Source organism: Carettochelys insculpta, chromosome 22 (assembly GCF_033958435.1).
Source record: "Carettochelys insculpta isolate YL-2023 chromosome 22, ASM3395843v1, whole genome shotgun sequence".
Lineage (NCBI taxonomy): Eukaryota > Metazoa > Chordata > Testudines > Carettochelyidae > Carettochelys > Carettochelys insculpta.
The window spans coordinates 3173893-3195089 of NC_134158.1; the positions used below are offsets into that span (position 1 = coordinate 3173893).

Here is a 21197-nt window from a genome sequence, read left to right on the forward strand (position 1 = left end):
TTAGGCACACATATCGAGCTGGAGGTGGTTACAAGGAGGTATACAATAAAGGGATACAAGAACAACCCGATTATTGTACAGTGGAAATAGGAGGGGATTAGCTTTGATTCGGTAAGAGTAACTGGCAACGTTAGGAGTGTGAGAGACGAGAAAGCAATCTGATTACATTTAAATCAGGCAGACGGAGGGGATTTTCCTTGAAAGCACATTGGTGGTTTATTGCAGGAAGTTCCTGGTATTTGAGTTAATTGGCAGGAGAAAAAAAGAGAGATTTTTAAAGGTGAATCTGTACGTCAGTGGGTTAACATTGTACCATTCACATGCAGGAGGAAAACAATCACAAACTAACTTACTTTTGAGATATAAAAATGACAAAGGTAAAACAGGTATTACAGGTCGAACCTCTCTCATCCGGCACCTTTGGGACCCGTCCGGTGCCAGACTAGAGAATTTGCTGGCCCACAGAAGGTCAGTGTTGTCCAGAAGCATTACCAGCATTTCCACCACTTACAGAGCTCTTAGGAAAAACAAGAAGTCATGTGGCACCTTACAGACCAACAGATTTTTTTGGAGCATGAGCTTTCATGGGCAAAGACCTGCTGCATCAGATGCATGGACCCTTAGAAGACATTTAGGGGTAAATTACAACTAAATAACAGCACAGAACACCAAGAACCAAGGCAGGTGGCTGTGAACAAACTTTACGGGACCCTGAGAAACTTGGACACACCTGTGATAAACGGACAGCCAGGTAACAAACATCATGCTGGATGACGGATGTTGTCGGACGAAAGCGTGCCGGCTTAGAGAGGTTCAGCCTGTCGGTAAATTTCTACTCCAGGATTGTGAAAGGTTAGTGGGGAATGTGAGGTACAGCACAATGGATAATTCTGTAGCTATAAACACAAATCACATCTGCCGTTACCGTATTGTTGTTCTAAAGCTCAGACCGCGCACAAAGAGAGACTGCCAGGGGGTGTTTGCACTCAGAAGGCGACTTCTCTCACTCACACACCCAGCGTGATGGCACCCAGGACAGACATCTAACCCTGTTCTTCTCCCCGGGTCTTAATTCTCACTCACGCGTGAAAAACAGCAGAGCTGAGAGCGCTGAGGGGGAAATCCAGAGCAGAGCAGCGATTCACAAAGTTATTAGTTCTCAAGCTTGTCTTTTAGGGCAATTAGCTTGAATCGACTTATCTGCAATTGACTTATCTGGCTGGCCTCCCTGTTTCTCCCGTCGACCTCCCTTACCCGTGGCGTTAGTGAGGAGCGCAGAGGTCGAATGCCAACCCCAGGCAGTTCGATTTTGTGCGTCTCTACCAGGCGCGCAAAATCGAACTCTGGGAGATCGACCCTGAACAGATCCATCTCCCGGTGAGCACAGACGAACGCTTCAGGACAAAACGTGGGCGGAAACCAGGCAGCCACGCAGAACCGTGAACTCCCACAAAAATACAGCCACGCAATGAGCACAGCTGAGACTGAAGCACAGCCTCGGCAAGGCAAAGATTTGAAGGGCGGCGCTTTTAAACAGGGAGCCCTGTAATTTGGTAAGTCAGGTGAAACGCCCCCGCTGCGCACAGTCTGTGAACAGTGCATCTAACAGCTGCCTTTCCAGCGCTTTGTTTGAAGCACCCTAAGTCTTCCTGCCCTTTGAAATGCCGCAGTAGGTCACTTCCTTCTGCTGTGGAAACCAGTCTTCTTCGGCATTGTGGTGGGACTTCACATCTTAGGGTCACTGGAGGAAGGGGACTGGATCAAGGTCCACCTCCGAGGTGGACGTCCTGACATCATTCGCACTTGCTTGCTGCAGCCCAGTCACTCTTTCCAGCAGAACAGCTTTGCTAGGAGAAACCGCACCAGGCTGTGCCACGGCTTGCTAGTTCCCAGGGGAGCCGTGTCAGCCTGTAGCTTCACGAAAAGCAAGTCGCCCTGTAGCACGTTAAAGAGTAACACATTTATTTACTAGGTAATGAGCTTTAATGGGCAAAACCCAGGAAAGCTTGTTACCTGCTAAATAAATGTGTCAGCCTTTAAGGTGCTACAGGACAACTTGCTAGCTCAGGGATTCTCCTGGGAAGTGGCAGATCGCTGCTGAACGCTCTTTGCCTCAGCAACTGTGCGTGCGGTGGTGGGAGAGGTAAACACACAAACGACATGTCTCCCACATCCTAGGTAATGAAAGAACCACAAGGCTAAAGGTTGTGAGCCAGCTCCCTCCATCTGCTCCCCACCCTGGCTGTCTTGTGGGGAGATACGTGGCCAGCAAACATGCCCACTGTAGGATGAATCCCACTGGCAGAGGGGCACCCGTGTCCGGAAAAGGGAGGGAGCCTAGAAGACTCTTGTCCTGGCGGCTTCCCACCTAGAATGCTGGGTTCGGTGATCTACCTAGCCCAGATCACTTTTAGAAAGCCACGTTCCACTGATGTCTTGAGTTTTCTTTGAAGGCTGTCAGCGTGTTTTTCAAATGAAGTTGCAGCCTGGCCTGTTTTTCGCTTCTTTCTAAATGCCCGAAGTTCAGGAAAAGAATCCCGCAGAATGGAGAACCGTGGTCAGATCAAGGGAGGAGGAGGACAACGTAACAGCGCAAGGCGGTGGGGGCAGAAAGGGCAAGACTAAAAGGCACAAAACACGTGGTAGCTGGCAAGGGCCAGAAAAATCACTAAGAGGTTCTTCAAATACGTTAGAGAAGGGCAACGGAAAGTTCTGGTGCTCTGCTTAGCAGGAAAGAGAGCAAATAACTACGGGCGCCAAGAGAGCTGATGGGACTAAATGCCCATCTTCCTCCCATTGCCCCCAAAAAGATTAATGAGAACCAGCTACTCAACACAATTAATATTGGCAAGAAGAAGGCAGGGAAGCACACTAATCTCGGGAAAGGCCAGGCCGCAGAATACGTCCGTCGAATCAAGTCAGCAGGCACGGATTACATGGATCGCAGGGTTCTTACGAACTAGCCGAAGCAACTTCCAAGCCATTAACAAGTATCTCCAAGAACCTGTGGAGGACAGGCGAGGTCCCAGATGAGTGGGGCTGGGCAAACAGGGAACCCCTCTTTAACAAAGGGAACGAAAAGGCCATGGGGAACTACAGACCAGTCAGCTTAACTTCACAGGCTGGAAAGACATTGAAGCCAAGTATAAAACAATCAGTTTGCAAGTGGTAGCAGCCGCAGCAGCAGCAGCCTCTTCTACGCCTCCATCTTGGAGCATAGGCCATTAATGACGTTAGCTAGTGTCCCCTCTCCTGGGCTGTCTTTTCCAGGTCTGACCAAGTGTATCCCGTCTTTTTAGTGTAAGTATCTGGACGAAAGTGGGTCTTCAGGAACAGTCACAGTCGATTTTTTTGAGAACAAATCACACCAAACTCATCCAAGTTCCTCCTCTGATAGGACTTCTCACTCGGTGCTCGGGAGCAAGTGGTCGAAATGTTATACAGGTGACGGAACAAGGAGCCAGCGTCTCAAATTGCAGCGGGGCGGGGTGTAAGTGGGATATGAGGAAAAACTCTTTCCCCAGCAGGGAGGTGAAGCTCTGGGATGTGTTACTGAGAGAGGTGGTGGAATCTCCATCCCTGGAGGTTTTTAAGTCCTGGCTTGACCAAGCGCTGGCTGGGCTGATTCATTTGGGGTTGGTCCTGCTGGAAGCAGGGGGGCTGGACTTGATGACCTCCAGAGGTCCCTTCCCGCCCTGGGATTCTGTGACCCCAATTTCGGAAGACGTCTGACACAGTTCCTCACGACATTCGTTATGTGCAAACTCGGGAAACGTGGACTAGAGAAATTGCAATAGGATTGTTGTACAGCTTGTGGCAGGACTGTACTCAGAGGGGAGACGTCAATGCTTTGCTGACACCTTGCGGGAGTGTGTCGAGTGGGTCCCCAGAGGGCAGAGCTGGATCTGGTACTATTCAACACCACAATTAACGGACTCGATACTGCAGTAGAGATCATGCTTCTGAAAGGTGCCGGTGACGGCCTGGCAGCAGGGGCCACAAGTGCACTCTGGAAGTCAAGTTCAAAACGACCTTGACAAATCAGAGAACTGGTCCGGATTCAAGAAGATGACGTCTCATAGAGCTGGAAGGGACCTGGAGAGGCCACCAAGCCCAGTCCCCTTCCCTCATGACAGGACCGAGCACCATCCCATTCCGATTTTTCTTCTTTTAAAGCCAGAAGGCCCCTCAAGGATTGCGCGCACAACTGGGGGTTGACAAGGCCCATGCTCAAGCCACTGAGCCAGCCCTCCACTCAGACAACAGCAAGGTACTGCCCACAGGAAAGAAAGCTCAAATGCCCCACATCAGAAGAGGAAACAGCTGCTTAGCTGGCAGTCTAACGGCAGGGAGCAGGGTGGGGGCACGGCATACCACAACCGAGTCCTCACAGCGAGACAACTGCAGAAAAGACTTAACGCGTTAGATTCTGGGGTGTATTAAATAGGAGTGCTCCACGCAAAACACAGGTCCTGCCCTGTTCAGCAGCATTGGGGCCCCAACTGGTGTGCTCTGTTCAGTGAAGGAAGCATGTGGACAAAGCAGTGAGAGTTCAGAGGAGAGCCACAAAAACGATAACAAATTCCGAAACCCTGGCCTGGGAGCACAGATTCTGAAAATGATCACGTTAGTCTCGAGAACAAAGCACCGAGTCATGATCTGATAAGAGTCTCTCCACGCGTGAAGGGCTTTCACAAAAGGGAAGCGGGAGAATTGTTTTCCCTCTCCGCTGCAGGTAGAACAAGGCTTAGTAAGCAGAAACGGAGCTTTAGATATTAGAAAAAAAAAATAACAACCAACTTTCTAAACAGGAGGGTAGTTATCCCCTAGGACAGGGAGGTTATGGAGCCTCTCTGACTCTTTCCGTCATGGGAAGCTTTTAAAAAAAGGAGATGGACAAACATCTGTCAGGAACGATCTAGGTGTGACTTGGTTTGCCGCAGAGCAGGAGGCTGGAGGTGAAGACGTCTCCAGGTCCCTTCCAGCCTTGCATGTCTATGGTTCTACTAGGAAAGGTTGACGCGTATCAGAGACGTAGCTGTGTTAGTCTGTATCTTCAACAACAACAACAAGAAGTCCTGTGGCACCTTACAGACTAACAGATGTTTTGGAGCATCAGCTTTCGTGGGCAAAGACCCGCTCCAAAATATCTGTTAGACTATAAGGTGCCACAGGACTTCTCCGTGCTTTAGAATAGGTTCTTCTTCTCTCCAGGCTTTTTGCTGCGCTTTGACTAAGCGCCTACCTCCTGCTGTCCAAGGTGACGGACAAAGACTCTCTCTGCTCGTCTCTAACCTCTCCCTCATTTCTGCCGGGCGGCCAAAGGCCTATTATTTCTTTTAAAAGTGAGCAGAGGCACTTGACTGGACAGTCCGTCCTTTGGTTCGTTATGTCTATCTGAAGAGTGAGATTTTTCTCCTTATTCCAGAATCGGGAATGGGAGCGGCCCTTCGGCACAGCTTAGGTTTCAGATGGGTTTAGGTTGCCTCCCGGAAGTTGTGCTGCTATTATTCCCTCTCATAGATCTTTAAACACCCTTCTCATTAGCTGCTTGCCCAAGTCAGACAGAGGGAGCTCCAAAGTGGAGGAGGAACGTTTCTTGTCCCTCAGCACAGAGAAAGACAATTTCACTTTTATTTGGCAGCCAAGGACGATGCTTCCTTGAGCAACCAGCATCCACTGCCTGCGGGGAATCGGTGCAGGGGGCGGAGGGGAGAGAGGGAGAGGAGGGAAAAGAGGAGCAGAGAGAGAAGGAGATCATAATGTGAGGCTCTTATCTCAGCCACTCGAGCCACTCCTCTCTGTTCCAGCGGTTTCACTCTCTGCTCTCATAACTACAGGTCTACAGCAAGGTCACTCCGGCCTGGCCCGAGCCACGAAGATTCACAGGACTCAATGGAAGTCGTATGCACACAGCTGATTCCTAGCGGGTTTGTGCTGTGAGGATGGCAAGGGAGGAATCCCAGTTCTGCTCATTCCCTCTGGGACATTAGGCATCGGCCACTGTCAGAAGATGAGACACGAGGTAGGTGGACCTTTGGTCTGACCCCCTGGGGCCATTCCTGGGATTCTGCAATAGGTAAGGAGGTCTGAGCTTTCCCCTGCAGCCTTTGAGACCTTCAGCTCCCGCTGACAGGGTCTCTGTCTGCCAGGTGGGTTCTCTGGTGCTTAATGAGGGTGGATTTCCGACTGAAGCTCTTCCCGCAGTCGCGGCAGTTGTAGGGTCTCTCTCCCGTGTGGATGCGCTGGTGCTGAATGAGGTTGGAGCTCTGGCTGAAGCTCTTCCGGCACTCGCTGCATTGGTAGGGTCTCTCCTCAAGGTGGGTGCTCTGGTGGTTACCGAGGGCCGAGCTGCTACAGAAACTCTTCCCACAGTCAAGACACGGGTAGGGCCTCTCCCCACTGTGGATTCGCTGGTGTTTCTTCAGGGCCGTGATCACAATGAAGCTTTTCCCACATTCCAGGCACTTGTAGGGCTTCTCTGCCATGTGGGTTCTCCGGTGCGTCACGAGGGTGGACTTCAGCCGGAAGCTTTCGCCGCAGTCGGGGCAGTTGTAAAGTCTCTCGCCCGCGTGAATGCGCTGGTGCGTGTAGAGGTTGGAGCTCTGGCTGAAGCTTTTCCCACACTCGCCGCACTGGAAGGGCCTCTCCCCCGTGTGCGTCCTCTGGTGACTCGTGAGGTGCGCCCGGTGACCGAAGCGCTTCGCACACTGGGGGCAGACGTGCGGTTTCTCTTGGGTGTGGGTTCTCTGGTGGGACAGGAGGGTTGATCGCCGACTGAAGCTCTTCCCGCACTTGGGACATGCAAAGGGTCTCTCCCCGGTGTGGATGCGCTGGTGGGACAGGAGGTTGGAGCTCTGATTGAAGCTCTTCCCGCAGTCGGGGCACTGGTAGGGCTTCTCACCCGTGTGGATGCGCTGGTGCTGGACGAGGTTGGAGCTCACACTGAAGCTCTTCCCACAGACGGGGCAGTCGTAGGGTCTCTCCCCGGTGTGGGTCCGCTGGTGCAAGAGAAACTTGGAGCTCACGCGGAAGCTCTTCCCGCACTCGCGGCACTGGTAGGGTTTCTCTCCCGCGTGGGTTGTCCGCTGCTGATCGAGGGCTGAGCTCCGACGGGAGCTCTTCCCACCGTCGCCGCAGGAGGAGGCTCCTTCGCCAGGGGGGACCCGCTGTGGAAGAGCCCCTTTGGCCTTCTTGGGGCCTCTGCTCCTGTGAGTGGATTGACCCTGTCTCTTCTCCCAGCGCTTTCCCTGCTTCCTGGCTGCTCTGCTCTGAATTTCAAAGGCCACTTCCTCCTCCTGGCGTGGCGAAACCTCCCCTTCCCCGCTTCCAGACACCGTCCCACGGGGATCCGCTGGCTCGGGAGCTGCCTCCGGACGACTCTGCCCCTTTGGGCTCCCCGACCCCTCACCTGCTGGGAGAGAGAGAGAGAGAAACCAGACAGGAGTCAGTCCCCACGCTGGGGCAGGAGGAGGAACCACAGAAAGGCGAACAGGCCGGCGGGGAACAAACCGGTGGGGAGGCTGAAAGACCAGGGGCTGTATGCCCTGGTTTTCCCAAGCCCTTCCCAGCAGAGAACGTTCACCCTCCCTGCCTGTCCTGCGAGTGCCGATGCAGGCGGGGGCAGAAGGGTTGGATAAGCCTGATGCAAATGGGCAGGTGATGTCTGCCAGGAGACCAGAATAACGGAGCCCTGTGTAAGGGGAGCCCATTCCTCACCTGTGGTGGGGTCGCTCAGGTTTCTCACCGCCCCGGAGGTGGGAACACGCAGCCCTTCCCCTCGCTGCAGCTGGGAGAGCACGCCAGGGCTCGAAATGGAGACTCCTGCTCGGGGAAGCAAGGCAGCCAATGTCGATCTTGTTCATTCAGCTCAGGGCTGTTACTGCATCCAGTGCAAGGATCGGAGCCCCTCACTCAGAGAGGCGTCTTCCTGGCCTTGGCCCCGGCCAGACAGGGACTGGGCTGTGCAGAATACCAGACCAAGGACAGGCGGGATTGGAGCAAGGGGTCACCCGCTCTGCCTAGGGAATGGCCCTAACTTACTCCCCTGAAAAAACAACAAGCAGTCCTGTGGCTCCTTACGGACTAACGGAGTTTTGGAGTGCAAGCCATGGTGGGCAAAGAGCCACTTTGCCCCCTGCCTGGAGTGGAGATTCCCGGGGCAGGACCAAGCACACAGGCTGGTGAAAAGAAGGTGCCACAAGACTTCTCCTTGTTTTTGAGGACACAGGCTAACCCAGCCACCCCTCTGATACTTATTCCCCTGAGTGGCGGAACATATGCTGGCAGTATCTGGGGCAGGGCCGAGCCTCCATCATTTCCAGTCACCGCACTCATGTTCCCGCTCGTCTTTTCCATCTACGTGTGGATGTTTTCCATCCACCCATGTGCAGAATAAAATGTGACATGCACCAAGGCATGCATGAATGCACACCGTCAGTGAAACACGAGACCTTCCCTGTTCGTTCCCTCTGGGGTACCTGACATTGGCTACTGCCGGGAGACAGGATACTGTGCTGGGGGGACCCTATGATCTAACCCAGGGTGGCTGTTCTGTTTCCACAGAGATGCTCCAGGGACTCCAGCTTCTAATACCCCAGGGGACAGGAATCCTCACCCAGCGAGGTCACCGTCTCGTAGTTCTCCTGCATGACGTCCCTGTGGAGGGCTCTCTGCCCCGGGCCCAGCAGCGCCCACTCCTCCTCCGTGAAATACACAGCCACCTCCTCGAAGGTCACCAGCTCTGCCGCCACCGCCATCTCCTGGCCTGGCCTGGCCTGGCCTCGCCGTGGGCCGGATGACCTGGAGCAAAACGTTGGTCGTCTTCTGCAGCCAAGCCAGGTGAGAAGGCCAATGGGGACTTCTCAGAAGGGGTTTAATCCGTTTCACACCCTGATTGCACCATCCCGACTCCTTTTCTGCCAACAGACAGTCGTACTGGAGAATGCTGGACAACACACCCCCGCCCCCCATCCCAAAATGAAGTCCCCGGTACACAGCCAGATCTCTTAATGAGGGCCCTGGTTTTAAGGAATGCCGAGCCTGCTGCACAGCCTTGCTGACAATCTGCCCAACGCCCCAGCTGCCCAGTGCAGATGGAGGGCCGACCTTAGTCTCCTGTTTTCGAAAGATCTCGGCCTCCACAACTTTCTCTCTCACTCCGTCCCCGCTGCTCACACCAGGACCACACCCACAGAGACTCCTGTAGGCGGTCAGCAATACAGAGGAACCCAAGTCAATGGAAAAACGCCTTATATAGACTAACAGATTTACTAGAGCGTAAGCTTTCATGGGCAACGACCCGCTTCATCAGATGCCTCTGACTACTTCCTGGGTAAGACCCACTTCCTCAGATCTGGGGCAGATAAGAAGAGTTCAGGCTTTAGGTAGGAGGGGGAAGGGCAAAGGTGGAAGAGGAGAAGAAAATAAAAGAGGGGGAAAGTCATTTGTCATTAACAGGGCCCAGGGAAGGAGTAAATTAAATTAGGTGGGATGTGGGGGAACTGTCCCTGTCACACGTAAGATAATTGGGATCTCTGGAAAGCCCCGCCCCCACCTGCGATATTAATGACCTAATAGGTAAAATTGTCAGTCTTTAAGGTGCAACGGGCCTGCTTGTTTTCGTGAAGCTGCAGACTGTCACAGCTGCCCCTCTGCGACGACATACCTGGGCGTGGTTACAGGAGGAGTTCCTGAGATTTACACCCCTCCAGGCCAGAAAGGATGGTGAGGTCATATAGCCTGGAGGACGGCAACTTGCAGCGCCACAGCTGTGTGCGGCTCTCCCAGGACTTCTGTGTGGCTCCCGATGCTACACCTGAAAAGTAAAAAAATTGTCGTTTTCGAGATTTGGGTGAACATCTAAAAGCCCAGCAGCGGCCAGCTCCCATCTTAATAGCAAACGATGGGCGATCTCGGACCGCTGGAAAACTCCCCCTTTCACACGTGTGGTGCGTTGTGGGTCGGTGTGTGCGGCTCCTGAAACACGGTTACCCAAAGTGCGGGTTGACGCTGTTCGCGAAGGACTGTCCTGTATTCACACACACTGCGGCTCTGGAACTATTGAGCGTTTTACCGAATTCGGAAAACGTGCCTCTCGTTGCTGCTTGGGTTGCGACCGCGGATGTCGTCCGACTTCACTGCACTTCCCAGCCTCTGAGGCCCCTGGGCCGAGCCCAATGCCCTGCCCTTGTCCAAGGTGTCCATCAGCCTGCAAGTCCACGGCGGGTTCTCCTCGGCGTGCGCCCACCCTCCAGCCCACGAGTGGGTCCTTGTGACCAGGCCTTGGGCTGCGAAGAGGGAGACAACTGCCCTGCCCTGCCCTGGCCTGGCCTGGCCCTGCCCTGCCCGTGGGAACCTTCTTGGGCAATTCTCCCACGCTGCCCCAGGCTGGAGCCCGCTCACTGGGGACCAGGGACCAGGCCAGGGCCGGCTGGCAATTCCCATCCCGCGTCAAGGGGTGCACCCACCAGGGGCGGGGGCACAGCCTGGCCGGCCCAGCCCAGCCCAGGGGGCGCGTCCCCAGCAGTGGGGGGCCGGGGGGCGGGGCTTGGCTGCTCTTCTTCCCGCCCCCTCCTCCCCGGTCACTGCGGGGGCAGCCGCCGGGAGCCCCCTCACCTGCGGGCGGCGGAGCGGGGTTGACTCCGGCCGGGTGCGGAGCTCCCGCCGCAGCGGCGCGGCTCGCAGCGGAGGCGGCGGCTGCCTGTGACCCGGGAAGTTCAGCCCCCGCCTGGCGCTGCCCTGTTAACCCCTCGGTTGCGGGACAGCGGCCCGGCCCGGCCCGGCTCCAGCCCCCCGGCCCAGCGGCCCCCCAGCCCGGCTCCAGCCCCCAGCCCGAGCCCGGCTCCAGCCCCCCGGCCCCGCAGCCGTCCCCGCCCCCCATATGCACACAGCTCCAGCCCCCCCGCAGTCCACCGCCCCAGCCCGGCTCCCCGCGCCCCAGCCCTCCCCGCCCCCCGTAGCCCCCGCCCCAGCCCCAGCCCAGGCCCTTTAAGGGTCCAGCCACAGGCCCCAGTCAATATATAGCGGGATCTTACCCAAGGCAACAGGCTTCCCCAAAATCCAGTTTAGAGCTTAACAGCTAAAGATTCGCTAAAGAAAGAAAGAAGAAGAAGGGGGTTAGAGGGAGCGACAGAGGGGTGGCTGGGTTGGTCTTTACTCCCAGGAAACAAAGCAGCAGAAAGGTAGCACTTTAAAAGACCAACAAAATGATTTACTCAGGGATGAGCTTCCATGGGACAGACCCTCTTCATCAGACCAGTCTCATTTCCAGTGCAGACCGTACGGGCAATGGACTTGATCTGCAGAAGTGGGTCTGGCCCAGGAAAGCTCATCTCCCAATAAATCGTTTTGTGAGTCGTCCGAGGGTTGGAGAGAAGACTTGTTACTGGGGAACAAGTCCCCCCATCGCAGCGACTGAGGCAGCCAGCCGCGTCCTTTGCTGATTCCTGAAAGTCTCCGAAAGTCTGGTTCCGGCCACATGGCTTCAGTTACTGGGGAACTGTAGGTCCGGTCCCCTGGGGCCCACGGGCTGGACATGGAACCTGTGGGACCAGCCCCACAACAGGGAAGCCAAGATACACAGCAGGGTTCTCCCTGTCACACCCAGGGACAAGGCCCTGGCTTCTTCCCATCAGGCCCCCAAGGCTCAAAAGTCACCTGAGCCAGGGGAGCCTCTGTGGCAAAGTGCCCGGGGATGAATCCCAGCAGCGAGTCTCCAGTTCTTAGCTGCCGATTGTCCTTTGTCTCAGTCAGGTCCCCTGGCTGGGGTGGCCGTGTGTCACACCGCCCAGTGCGCACCTGCAGCTCGGCAGATGCGTAACGCAACGACACAGCCGAAATCCGTCACTTCGCCTACCGACGCCGTGCAGACCTGGACGCAGCACGCTCAGGGTCAGGGCATCGTTAGCGTTCGGTAAGCGCCGCGCATGGCCCCCGGCACAATATGTGGGTACACAAGGCGCCGAAAATGCCTTCCAGACCCCACGTAGAAACGAACAAGAAGTCCTGTGGCACCTTATAGACCACCAGGTATTTCGGAGCATGAGCTTTCGTGGGCAAAGCCCCGCTTCCTCAGATGCAGGAGTGGGGGTGGTTTCAGGGGGGTATTTAATGAGTGGGGTCCCAGTAAAAGGCAGGGCCAGAGCTGACAAGGTCTGTTCAGTCAGGGTGGAAAAGGCCCATTAACAGTAATACATGTGAGGAGAGTTAAAAACAGGGCAGATAAGATGGGGGATGTGGCCCATTGTCAGTCTGTTGGGGAGATATTAACACCCAGGGCAGAGAAACTAAGGGGCCAGCCGCTCCCAGGCTCGGTTTAATCCTTGGTCGATGGAGTCAAATCTGCAGATGAATTGCAGCTCAGAGATTTCTCTCTCCACTTGATTTCTGAAATTTCTTTGTTTCAGGACCGTCACCCTTAAATCCGCCACTGAGCGTCCAGGGAGACTGAAGTGTCCCCCACAGGCTTCTGTACATTACACCCCAGGATTGTCTGGATATGTGGACTCTCTACTTACACCCTATGCTACCGGCACCCCCAGCTAGGGTTTGGGTGCAGAGGAGGTGGGGTCTGTGTCTGGGGGGTGTTTGGGTGGAGAAGAGGTGGGGTGTGTCTCTGGGGTGTGTTTGGGCGTAAAGGAGGTGGGGGTGTGTCTCTGGGGGGTGTTTGGGTGTAAAGGAGGTGGGGGTCTGTGTCTGGGGGGTGTTTGGGTGCAGAAGAGGTGGGGTCTGTCTCTGGAGGGAGTTTGGGTGCAGAGGAGGTGGGGGGGTATATCTGGGGGGTGTTTGGGTGCAGAGGAGGTGGGGGGTGTCTGGGGAGTGTTTGGGTGCAGAGGAGGCAGGGGGTGTCTCTGGGAGGAGTTTGGGTGCAGAGGAGGTGGGATGTGTCTCTGGGGGGAGTTTGGGTGCAAAAGAGATGGTGGTCTGTCTCTGGGGGGTGTTTGGGTGTAAAGGAGGTGGGGGTGTGTCTCTGGGGGGTGTTTGGGTGTAGAGGAGGTGGAGGTCTGTGTCTGGCGGGAGTTTGGGTGCAGAAGAGGTGGGGGTCTGTGTCTGGGGGGTGTTTGGGTGCAGAAGAGGTGGGGTCTGTCTCTGGAGGGAGTTTGGGTACAGAGGAGGCAGGGGGTGTCTCTGGGAGGAGTTTGGGTGCAGAGGAGATGGGGTGTGTCTCTGGGGGGAGTTTGGGTGCAGAAGAGATGGTGGTCTGTCTCTGGGGGGTGTTTGGGTGCAGAGGAGGTGAGGTCTGTGTCTGGGGGGTGTTTGGGTGGAGAAGAGGTGGGGGTGTGTCTCTGGGGGGTGTTTGGGTGGAGAAGAGGTGGGGGTGTGTCTCTGGGGGGTGTTTGGGTGCAGAAGAGGTGGGGTCTGTGTCTGGGGGATGTTTGGGTGCAGAGGAGATGGGGTCTGTCTCTGGAGGGAGTTTGGGTGCAGAGGAGGTGGGGGGTGTCTGGGGAGTGTTTGGGTGCAGAGGAGGCAGGGGGTGTCTCTGGGGGGAGTTTGGGTGCAGAGGAGGTGGGGGTGTGTCTCTGGGGGGTGTTTGGGTGTAGAAGAGGTGGGGGTCTCTCTCTGGAGGGAGTTTGGATGCAGAGGAGGTGGGGGTGTGTCTCTGGGGGGTGTTTGGGTGTAGAAGAGATGGTGGTCTGTCTCTGGGGGGTGTTTGGGTGCAGAAGAGGTGAGGTCTGTCTCTGGGGGTGTTTGGGTGCAGAGGAGGTGGGGGTCTGTGTCTGGGGGGTGTTTGGGTGCAGAAGAGGTGAGGTCTGTCTCTGGGGGTGTTTGGGTGTAGAAGAGGTGGGGTCTGTGTCTGGGGGGTGTTTGGGTGGAGAAGAGATGGGGGTCAGTCCCTGGGGGGTGTTTGGGTGCAGAGGAGGTGGGGTCTGTGTCTGGGGGGTGTTTGGGTGTAGAAGAGGTGGGGTCTGTGTCTGGGGGGTGTTTGGGTGGAGAAGAGATGGGGGTCTGTGTCTGGGGGGTGTTTGGGTGCAGAGGAGGTGGGGTCTGTGTCTGGGGGGTGTTTGGGTGTAGAAGAGGTGGGGTCTGTGTCTGGGGGGTGTTTGGGTGGAGAAGAGATGGGGGTCAGTCCCTGGGGGATGTTTGGGTGCAGAGGAGGTGGAGGTCTGTGTCTGGGGGGTGTTTGGGTGTAAAGGAGGTGGGGGTGTGTCTCTGGGGGGTGTTTGGGTGTAGAGGAGGTGGGGGGGTGTCTGGGGAGTATTTGGGTGCAGAGGAGGTGGGGTCTGTGTCTGGGGGGTGTTTGGGTGCAGAAGAGATGGGGGTCTGTCTCTGGAGGGAGTTTGGATGCAGAGGAGGTGGGGGGTGTCTCTGGGGGGTGTTTGGGTGCAGAGGAGGTGGGGGTGTGTCTCTGGGGGGTGTTTGGGTGTAGAAGAGGTGGGGGGGTGTCTGGGGAGTATTTGGGTGCAGAGGAGGTGGGGTCTGTGTCTGGGGGGTGTTTGGGTGCAGAAGAGGTGAGGTCTGTGTCTGGGGGGTGTTTGGGTGTAGAGGAGGTGGGGGTCTGTGTCTGGGGGTGTTTGGGTGCAGAAGAGGTGGGGGTGTCTCTGGGGGGTGTTTGGGTGTAGAGGAGGTGGGGGGTGTCTCTGGGGGGTGTTTGGGTGTAGAGGAGGTGGGGGTGTGTCTCTGGGGGGTGTTTGGGTGTAGAGGAGGTGGGGGGGTGTCTGGGGAGTATTTGGGTGCAGAGGAGGTGGGGTCTGTGTCTGGGGAGTGTTTGGGTGCAGAAGAGGTGAGGTCTGTCTCTGGGGGGTGTTTGGGTGTAGAAGAGGTGAGGTCTGTCTCTGGGGGGTGTTTGGGTGTAGAGGAGGTGGGGGTCTGTGTCTGGGGGTGTTTGGGTGCAGAAGAGGTGGGGGTGTCTCTGGGGGGTGTTTGGGTGTAGAGGAGGTGGGGGGTGTCTCTGGGGGGTGTTTGGGTGTAGAGGAGGTGGGGGTGTGTCTCTGGGGGGTGTTTGGGTGTAGAGGAGGTGGGGGTGTGTCTCTGGGGGGTGTTTGGGTGTAGAGGAGGTGGGGGGGTGTCTGGGGAGTATTTGGGTGCAGAGGAGGTGGGGTCTGTGTCTGGGGAGTGTTTGGGTGCAGAAGAGATGGGGGTCTGTCTCTGGAGGGAGTTTGGATGCAGAGGAGGTGGGGGTGTCTCTGGGGGGTGTTTGGGTGCAGAAGAGGTGGGGGTGTCTCTGGGGGGAGTTTGGGTGTAGAGGAGGTGGGGGTGTGTCTCTGGGGGGTGTTTGGGTGTAGAAGAGGTGGGGGTGTCTCTGGGGGGAGTTTGGATGCAGAGGAGGTGGGGGGTGTCTCTGGGGGGTGTTTGGGTGTAGAGGAGGTGGGGGTGTGTCTCTGGGGGGTGTTTGGATGTAGAGGAGGTGGGGGTGTGTCTCTGGGGGGTGTTTGGGTGTAGAAGAGGTGAGGTCTGTCTCTGGGGGGTGTTTGGGTGTAGAGGAGGTGGGGGGTGTCTGGGGAGTGTTTGGGTGCAGAGGAGGCAGGGGGTGTCTCTAGAGGGAGTTTGGATGCAGAGGAGGTGGGGTCTGTCTCTGGGGGGAGCTTGGGTGCAGGAGGGTCTGGGGTGTGTCTCTGGGGGCTGGTTGGTGCTGGCAGCAGGCTCCGGCTTGGGGCAGGGGGTGGGGGTGTAGCAGGGGTGAAGGCTGCTGGAGGGGGTAGGAGGTGGGGGGTGAGGCCCTTACCTGGACACACCCTTCTGGTAGCAGCTCCCAGGCAGGGACCCAGGGGGTCTCCTGTTGCTGCTGCACACAGACACTGCCCCCCAGTAGCGGGGGGTCTCCGAACAGTGGCTGGAAACTGCCCCCCCCAACACCCAGCTGGAGTGAGCGCTAGCTGGACGGCCTGGGGCTGCCGGAAGTCCTGGGCCGTGGCAGGGCAGGCTGGGCCGGGCTGGAGCCAGGCCCCCGTGCCAGGCCTACTCCTGGGCCCCACGGCCCCACCTCGCACTGACTGCTCTGTTCTCAGGGCACCTCCCGTAGCCTCTGCTCCAGCACCTGAGGCTCTGGGCCCCCCCCGGGCGGCTCACGCTCCCAGCAGCCCCACAGGGGAGCCCCGGCGTGGGGCGGGCAGACGGCCGCGCAGAATGAAAGGTTGCTTCCATTCACAGAGCAGGTTTATTACAGGATCCCCCTCCCCACCCCGAGCTGCGGCGAGAACCCAGGCGTCCTGGCTCCCAGCCCCACCTCCGTCTCAACTCCCCGGCTCCCCCACAGCCAGAAAGGTGGTCATTGCCGTATCACCGCAGGGCGGAGACGCCGGTCCTGCCCGCAGCTCCCTGTGCTTGGTGCTGTACAGACAGAACAGAACGGCAGCGTCTTTGTGGAGGCCGGGGTCCCTCTCACCCAGGGCTGGAGATGGGGGGGTCCCAGCCCCTGAGCTCTCAGCTCAGCCCAGCCCAGCCCCACCCCGCCAGTGAGTGAGGGGGCCTCCCTGACACCCCCAGGCCATGGTGTGGTCAGGGCGCCCGCAGGGAGCCCGGCCCACATCCCACAGCCGAGCCGCCTGCTTCCTGGGCTCCCCGGTGCAGCCAGAGGGTTCAGCCAGGACCCACTCTGCGACCCTGCCCCGGCGGGAACCTTCACCCCAATGTGGGGAGCTGGGCCTGACCCCACACCTGGCCTGGCCTGGCCTGGCCTGGCCCTGGGCAACTTCCCCCAAGACTTTACTGAGCAGCACAGGCCAGCGCCGGCTCTGGGGTCCCAGCAACCCCCTGGCTCAGCCCCCAGAGGGTCTGATGTGCCCCAAATGCCCCAGGGGGAGAACAATCCTACCTGCGCCCAGGCCCCTGATCTCCCTGTGCCCTCAGCCAGCCCAGCCCTCAGAGATCGGCTCCAGCCCCACGGTCCATGTCCCCCAGCGCTGGCCAGGCCCCACCCCTGGGCCAGAGCTGCCCCCTCCCAGGCCCTGTGCTCCCCTGGGCCGATGTCCTGGTACCGGGGGGGGGAGCAAGCAGAGGGGGGCATGGGGGGAACAGCCCCTCCCCGACCCCCAGCACAACAAGGTCGAGGGCTCACCTCCATCGCCTGCGCCACAGCACCATGGAGACAGCCCCCAGCGCCGCTAGGATGGTGCCCATGGCCAGGCCAGGAACCCAGAGCCGGCTGTGCCCTGTGAAGCCCAGAGAGGCACTGCCCTAGCACCCGCCATGTGGGGCCCGTTCCCTCAGCCCACCTCCCCCGCCTCCTGCACCCCACACCTTGGCCCTCCAACTCAGCCCAGCCCCTCAGCCCCACTGTGCCCCCACCCGACCCACTGCCCCAGCCCAGCCCTGTTCCCTCCAGAGATCACCCCCAGACCCCACCACCCAGGGCCATGCACCTACCCCAGGGGATCAGGAGGCCGCGGCCCCCCAGGCTGCTGTGCTCCACCCGACAGGAGTAGCGGTGCCCAGCGCCCGGCCCCACGGCCAGGGAGCTGCACAGCTGGTAGGTCTGGTCGGCCTTGGGCAGGATCCCGCTGGAGTCCAGCCGCCGGCCCGGCCCCACCTCCTCCCCGTCCTGCAGCCAGGCCACGCGGATGGGCCGGGGGTAGAACCCGCTGACCCGGCAAACCAGCAGTGTCGGGGCGGGGGGCCCGGCGGGAGGAGGTGCTGGGGCGAACACCACGGCCACCGGCCGCTCTGAGACGGGGACGGGGAGGAGAGAGCAGAAGGGTCAGTCCGAGCCTCCGGGACTTCACTAGCCCAGCCCGGATCCCAGCTCTCCCATTGCCATTACGGAACCCGCCCTCCCTTCCTGTCCTAGCCTGCTGTGCATCGTGCTCCACCCCAGACACAGCCGCACTGACCCCAGGAGTCCCTTCCCGGGTGTTCCCCCGCCCCCACCAGCTGCGGCCTCACCTTGCCTCTCCAGAGACTCTTTCCCATAGTGGAGCAAACTCTTGATCTCGTCCATGCAGGTCGTTTTCAGGAGAAAGCGAACTACAGAGGTCGTGCTGGTCTCGTTGTTCAAATAGTGCTGGATTTGGAGGGCGAGGCCGTCCCCCCTCTGCGTCACCCAGGCGCCCGGCTCCACGTTCAGGTGGAAGAAGTTCTCGCCGTCCAGTGCGGAGTCACAGAACCCCCTCCCGGTGCCGTCGGGGCGCAGCTCGCAGCCGATGGAGAACTGGGTAACAAAGGGATCTGGAGCAGACAGGGCAGGGGCTGAGGACAGGCAGCCGGAAGTCACCAGGGTCCAGCCCCCTGCCCAAAGCAGGACCAACCCCGACTAAATCATCCCAGCCAGGCCCTCCTCAAGCTGGGGCTTGCGCACCGCTCGGGATGGAGAATCCACCACCTCTCCAGGCAACTCATCCCAGTGCTTCACCATCCGCCTGGGGGGAAAGAGTTTTCCCTCATATCCAACCCACTCCTCCCCCTCTGCCACTTGAGACTGCCTCCCAGGCATGCGGTCTCCTCTCAGCCTGAGGGCCTGGGCTGCCTGGCCGGCCCCCCTCCACGCTGCTCAGGCACACTCAGGGGCTGTGGTGAGTGTGTCAGTTCTCAGCTCACTGCCGGGTCGGGGAGGGGGAACCCCGTGGCCAGGGCCGTACTCACAGCGCTCCCCCTCCTCCTCAACCAGTCGCCTCATAAAAATGACGAACTTGGACAGGTAGTGACGGATGGCCGTCTCCAGGTCCTGCCACTGCTTCGGGGTCAGGCCCCGGTGGGCCCAGGGCTGCCGGAAGCAGACGCTGTCCGTCTCGTAGTGCAGGGCGTGGGTCTCCAGGTCGCCGAGCCGGGCAATGCCCTCCAGGTCCGTCCAGCTGGCGTTGTAGAAGACGATGGTTTTGAGCAGCTGGAAGGTGACCGTCCCGGCGGGGGCAGCAGAGGCTGCGTGGAGGCGGGGGCGGGGGAGGACGACAGAGAAAACAAATGGAGAACAAAGTGTGTGAGCACCTATTAATGAGTCCGAATCTCGTTAGTGCTCCTGGGCTGTGGGCTCTCTCCCCATCCCCCCTTTCCTTGCACCCCCAGCCAGGGTGACTAGCCCAGCCCGGGGCTGGTCCACTGCTTGGCCGTTATAACCATGCACAGCCCCTCCAGTAGCCAAAGGACGGGGGTCCCCACTCACCGGCCAGAGCCCCCCAGCCCCAAGGGAGGAGCAGCTGAATGAGCAGCATCTTGCTGGGGATGGGGCGAAGGGATCCAGGCTCTGGGGGGTCGGGACGGTTGCACGAAGGGCTCGAGGTTACCCACGCACCGCCAGTTCCTCCCCCGGCCACGCGCCTCTCTGCCAGCTTCTATCTGTGTCTCAGCTCAGCGGTGCCGAGCTGCCAGCCCCAGCCGAGCGGGCGCAGCCCTCCAGGAAGCGGGGGCTGTGCAGAGGGAGGGTCCCCAGCGCCACAGCCGAGCCAGGGCCTGGTCCACCCCTACACAGGCGCGGCGGGACACAGGGCTGCTCCTTACTCCACCCAGGGGCTGCACCCACAGCCGCACCCCGGCCCGCTGGACCCGCACCCCGCACATGGCCTGGAGCCGAGAGACGTATGTGGGGGGGATGGAGAGGGGACTCACCCCACTCGCGCGGCAGGGACAGGCCCGCCCTGCAGGGCTGGGGCTGGCTGCGCCCCAGAGATGGGAGAGATGGGGGCAAAAGAGCAGAGAAGGGAGGGCAGAGCCCCTGCCCACTGCCCCTCCCCCCAGTGCCCCTGCCCCTCAACAGCCCCCCGCCTGCCTGCCCCCTCCTCTCTCCCCTTATCCCCTCCCTGCTGGCCCCCCCTGCCCCAGCTCCTCCCACCCTCCTGTTCGTTCCACCTATGGCCCTGAGCAGCGCACCAGTGACCCATCCGTTACCCCCCAGCGGGTTCACTCCTGTGTGTCTGCAGTGTCACTTGTGTGCTCCAGGGCTGTGCCGAGTGACAATACTCCCGCACACGGGTGTGTGTCTGCAGTGTCACTTGTGTGCACCAGGGCTGTGCTGAGTGAAAATACCCCCGCAAACCGGTGTGTGTCTGCAGTGTCACTTGTGTGCACCAGGGCTGTGCTGAGTGAAAATACCCCCCGCACACGGGTGTGTGTCTGCAGTGTCACGTGTGTGTGCACCAGGGCTGTGCTGAGTGCAATACCCCCACCCGCACACCGGTGTGTGTCTGCAGTGTCACGTGTGTGTGCACCAGGGCTGTGCTGAGTGAAAATACCCCCGCACACCGGTGTGTGTCTGCAGTGTCACTTGTGTGCACCAGGGCTGTGCTGAGTGAAAATACCCCCCGCACACCGGTGTGTGTCTGCAGTGTCACGTGTGTGTGCACCAGGGCTGTGCTGAGTGACAATACCCTCCCCGCACACCGGTGTGTGTCTGCAATGTCACGTGTGTGCATCAGGGCTGTGCTGAGTGACAATACCCTCCCTGCACACCGGTGTGTGTCTGCAGTGTCACTTGTGTGTGCACCAGGGCTGTGCCGAGTGCAATACCCCTGCACACACCGGTGTCTTTCTGCAGTGTCACTTGTGTGCACCAGGGCCATGCTGAGGGGGTTTCTCTCCACTTCCTGGTACGGTTTCCACTTTGCACTGACAGTTTTCCACCAGCCAAGCAATTACCGTTAACCCTGTGCCAGGGCAATGGGACCGGGTGCTGCCCTGCCCTGCCCGGGGTCACACCACTGAACTCCCGTGCCCGGCTCCAGGCTGCCCTGGCCTCCTCTGCAGGGCCACTCGACGGCATCTCAGTGCATGCGCTGGCCGTGCAGATGGACCCGGCCGACAGGCGGAGGGGGCAGCACCAAGGGCCAGGGTCCACCTCCAGGATTTCCTGCTAACCAGATGGCACAGAACTGGCTCAGGCCCCCACCTGTCATGTGGGAGAAGTAACCCACATCCCCCCATGGCCCTTAGGGGCAGCTCATCCCCTTGGTGCGCCTGGGCACAGCACAGCCAATGACTACTAACGAGGCGACGGGAGCCCGGCAGCTTTCGGAAGGTTCTGACCTGGAGCGAACACCCCTGGGCACGGGTGTCCTCGGCCTCCGTCCCCATCTCGCTCTGTGAAAGTCCAACACCCCACGGGCCTCTCCAGCTCCCCTCCCTCCCTGCACCTCTCCCAGCTGCCGCCCTGTGCCAGGCTGGGCCCGAGCTCGGAGGCTGGCCCGTCCCTACCGCTGCACTGCCTGGTCCTCAGCCCCGGCCCCACTGCTCACGGGCTCTGCTCCCGCTTGTGCAGCCAGCCCACCCCGGGACACCCCTGCCCCACGCCTGTGCCACGTCCCCACCACTGGGCAGCAGCCAGGGGCGCAGCA

The 21197-nt window shown here is 59.2% G+C and overlaps 2 protein-coding genes across 6 annotated transcripts; both read right to left on the reverse strand.

The window, feature by feature from the left end:
* Positions 1 to 1307: 1307 nt before the first annotated feature.
* Positions 1308 to 10697, reverse strand: LOC142024828 (uncharacterized). Of its 5 annotated transcripts, none has more exons than XM_075017093.1 (5): positions 10618 to 10697; positions 9668 to 9817; positions 8618 to 8802; positions 7720 to 7824; positions 1308 to 7414 (listed from the first exon to the last, which is right to left on the reverse strand). In XM_075017093.1, exons 3-5 carry the CDS (start codon positions 8757 to 8759, stop codon positions 6120 to 6122), a joined length of 1542 nt encoding a protein of 513 aa, XP_074873194.1. In that variant the 5' UTR covers positions 8760 to 8802; positions 9668 to 9817; positions 10618 to 10697; the 3' UTR covers positions 1308 to 6119. The 5 variants fall into 5 exon arrangements, with proteins under 5 accessions (XP_074873194.1, XP_074873195.1, XP_074873193.1 ...); XM_075017094.1 differs by having other exon boundaries at positions 8618 to 8826; XM_075017092.1 differs by having other exon boundaries at positions 8618 to 8913.
* A 5475-nt stretch (positions 10698 to 16172) lies between these two features.
* Positions 16173 to 20937, reverse strand: LOC142024621 (antigen-presenting glycoprotein CD1d1-like). The gene is made up of 6 exons (XM_075016761.1): positions 20778 to 20937; positions 18517 to 18858; positions 17821 to 18102; positions 17305 to 17601; positions 16997 to 17090; positions 16173 to 16269 (listed from the first exon to the last, which is right to left on the reverse strand). The coding sequence occupies exons 1-6, from the start codon at positions 20935 to 20937 to the stop codon at positions 16173 to 16175; spliced, it is 1272 nt and encodes a 423-aa protein (XP_074872862.1).
* Positions 20938 to 21197: the final 260 nt, after the last annotated feature.

Excerpts from the sequence above, each read along its gene's own strand:
- LOC142024621 (XM_075016761.1), bottom strand. The coding sequence starts at position 20,937 with ATGGGGACGGAGGCCGAGGACACCCGTGCCCAGGGGTGTTCGCTCCAG. Across the intron at positions 17,602-17,820 it reads AGAGTCTCTGGAGAGGCAAG|AGCGGCCGGTGGCCGTGGTG; the intron begins GTGAGGCCGCAG and ends TCCCCGTCTCAG. Across the intron at positions 17,091-17,304 it reads CGGCCTCCTGATCCCCTGGG|GGCACAGCCGGCTCTGGGTT; the intron begins GTAGGTGCATGG and ends TGGGCTTCACAG.
- LOC142024828 (XM_075017093.1), bottom strand. The coding sequence starts at position 8,759 with ATGGCGGTGGCGGCAGAGCTGGTGACCTTCGAGGAGGTGGCTGTGTAT. Across the intron at positions 7,825-8,617 it reads CGAGACGGTGACCTCGCTGG|GAGTCTCCATTTCGAGCCCT; the intron begins GTGAGGATTCCT and ends TTCCCCGAGCAG. Across the intron at positions 7,415-7,719 it reads CCTGAGCGACCCCACCACAG|CAGGTGAGGGGTCGGGGAGC; the intron begins GTGAGGAATGGG and ends TCTCTCTCCCAG.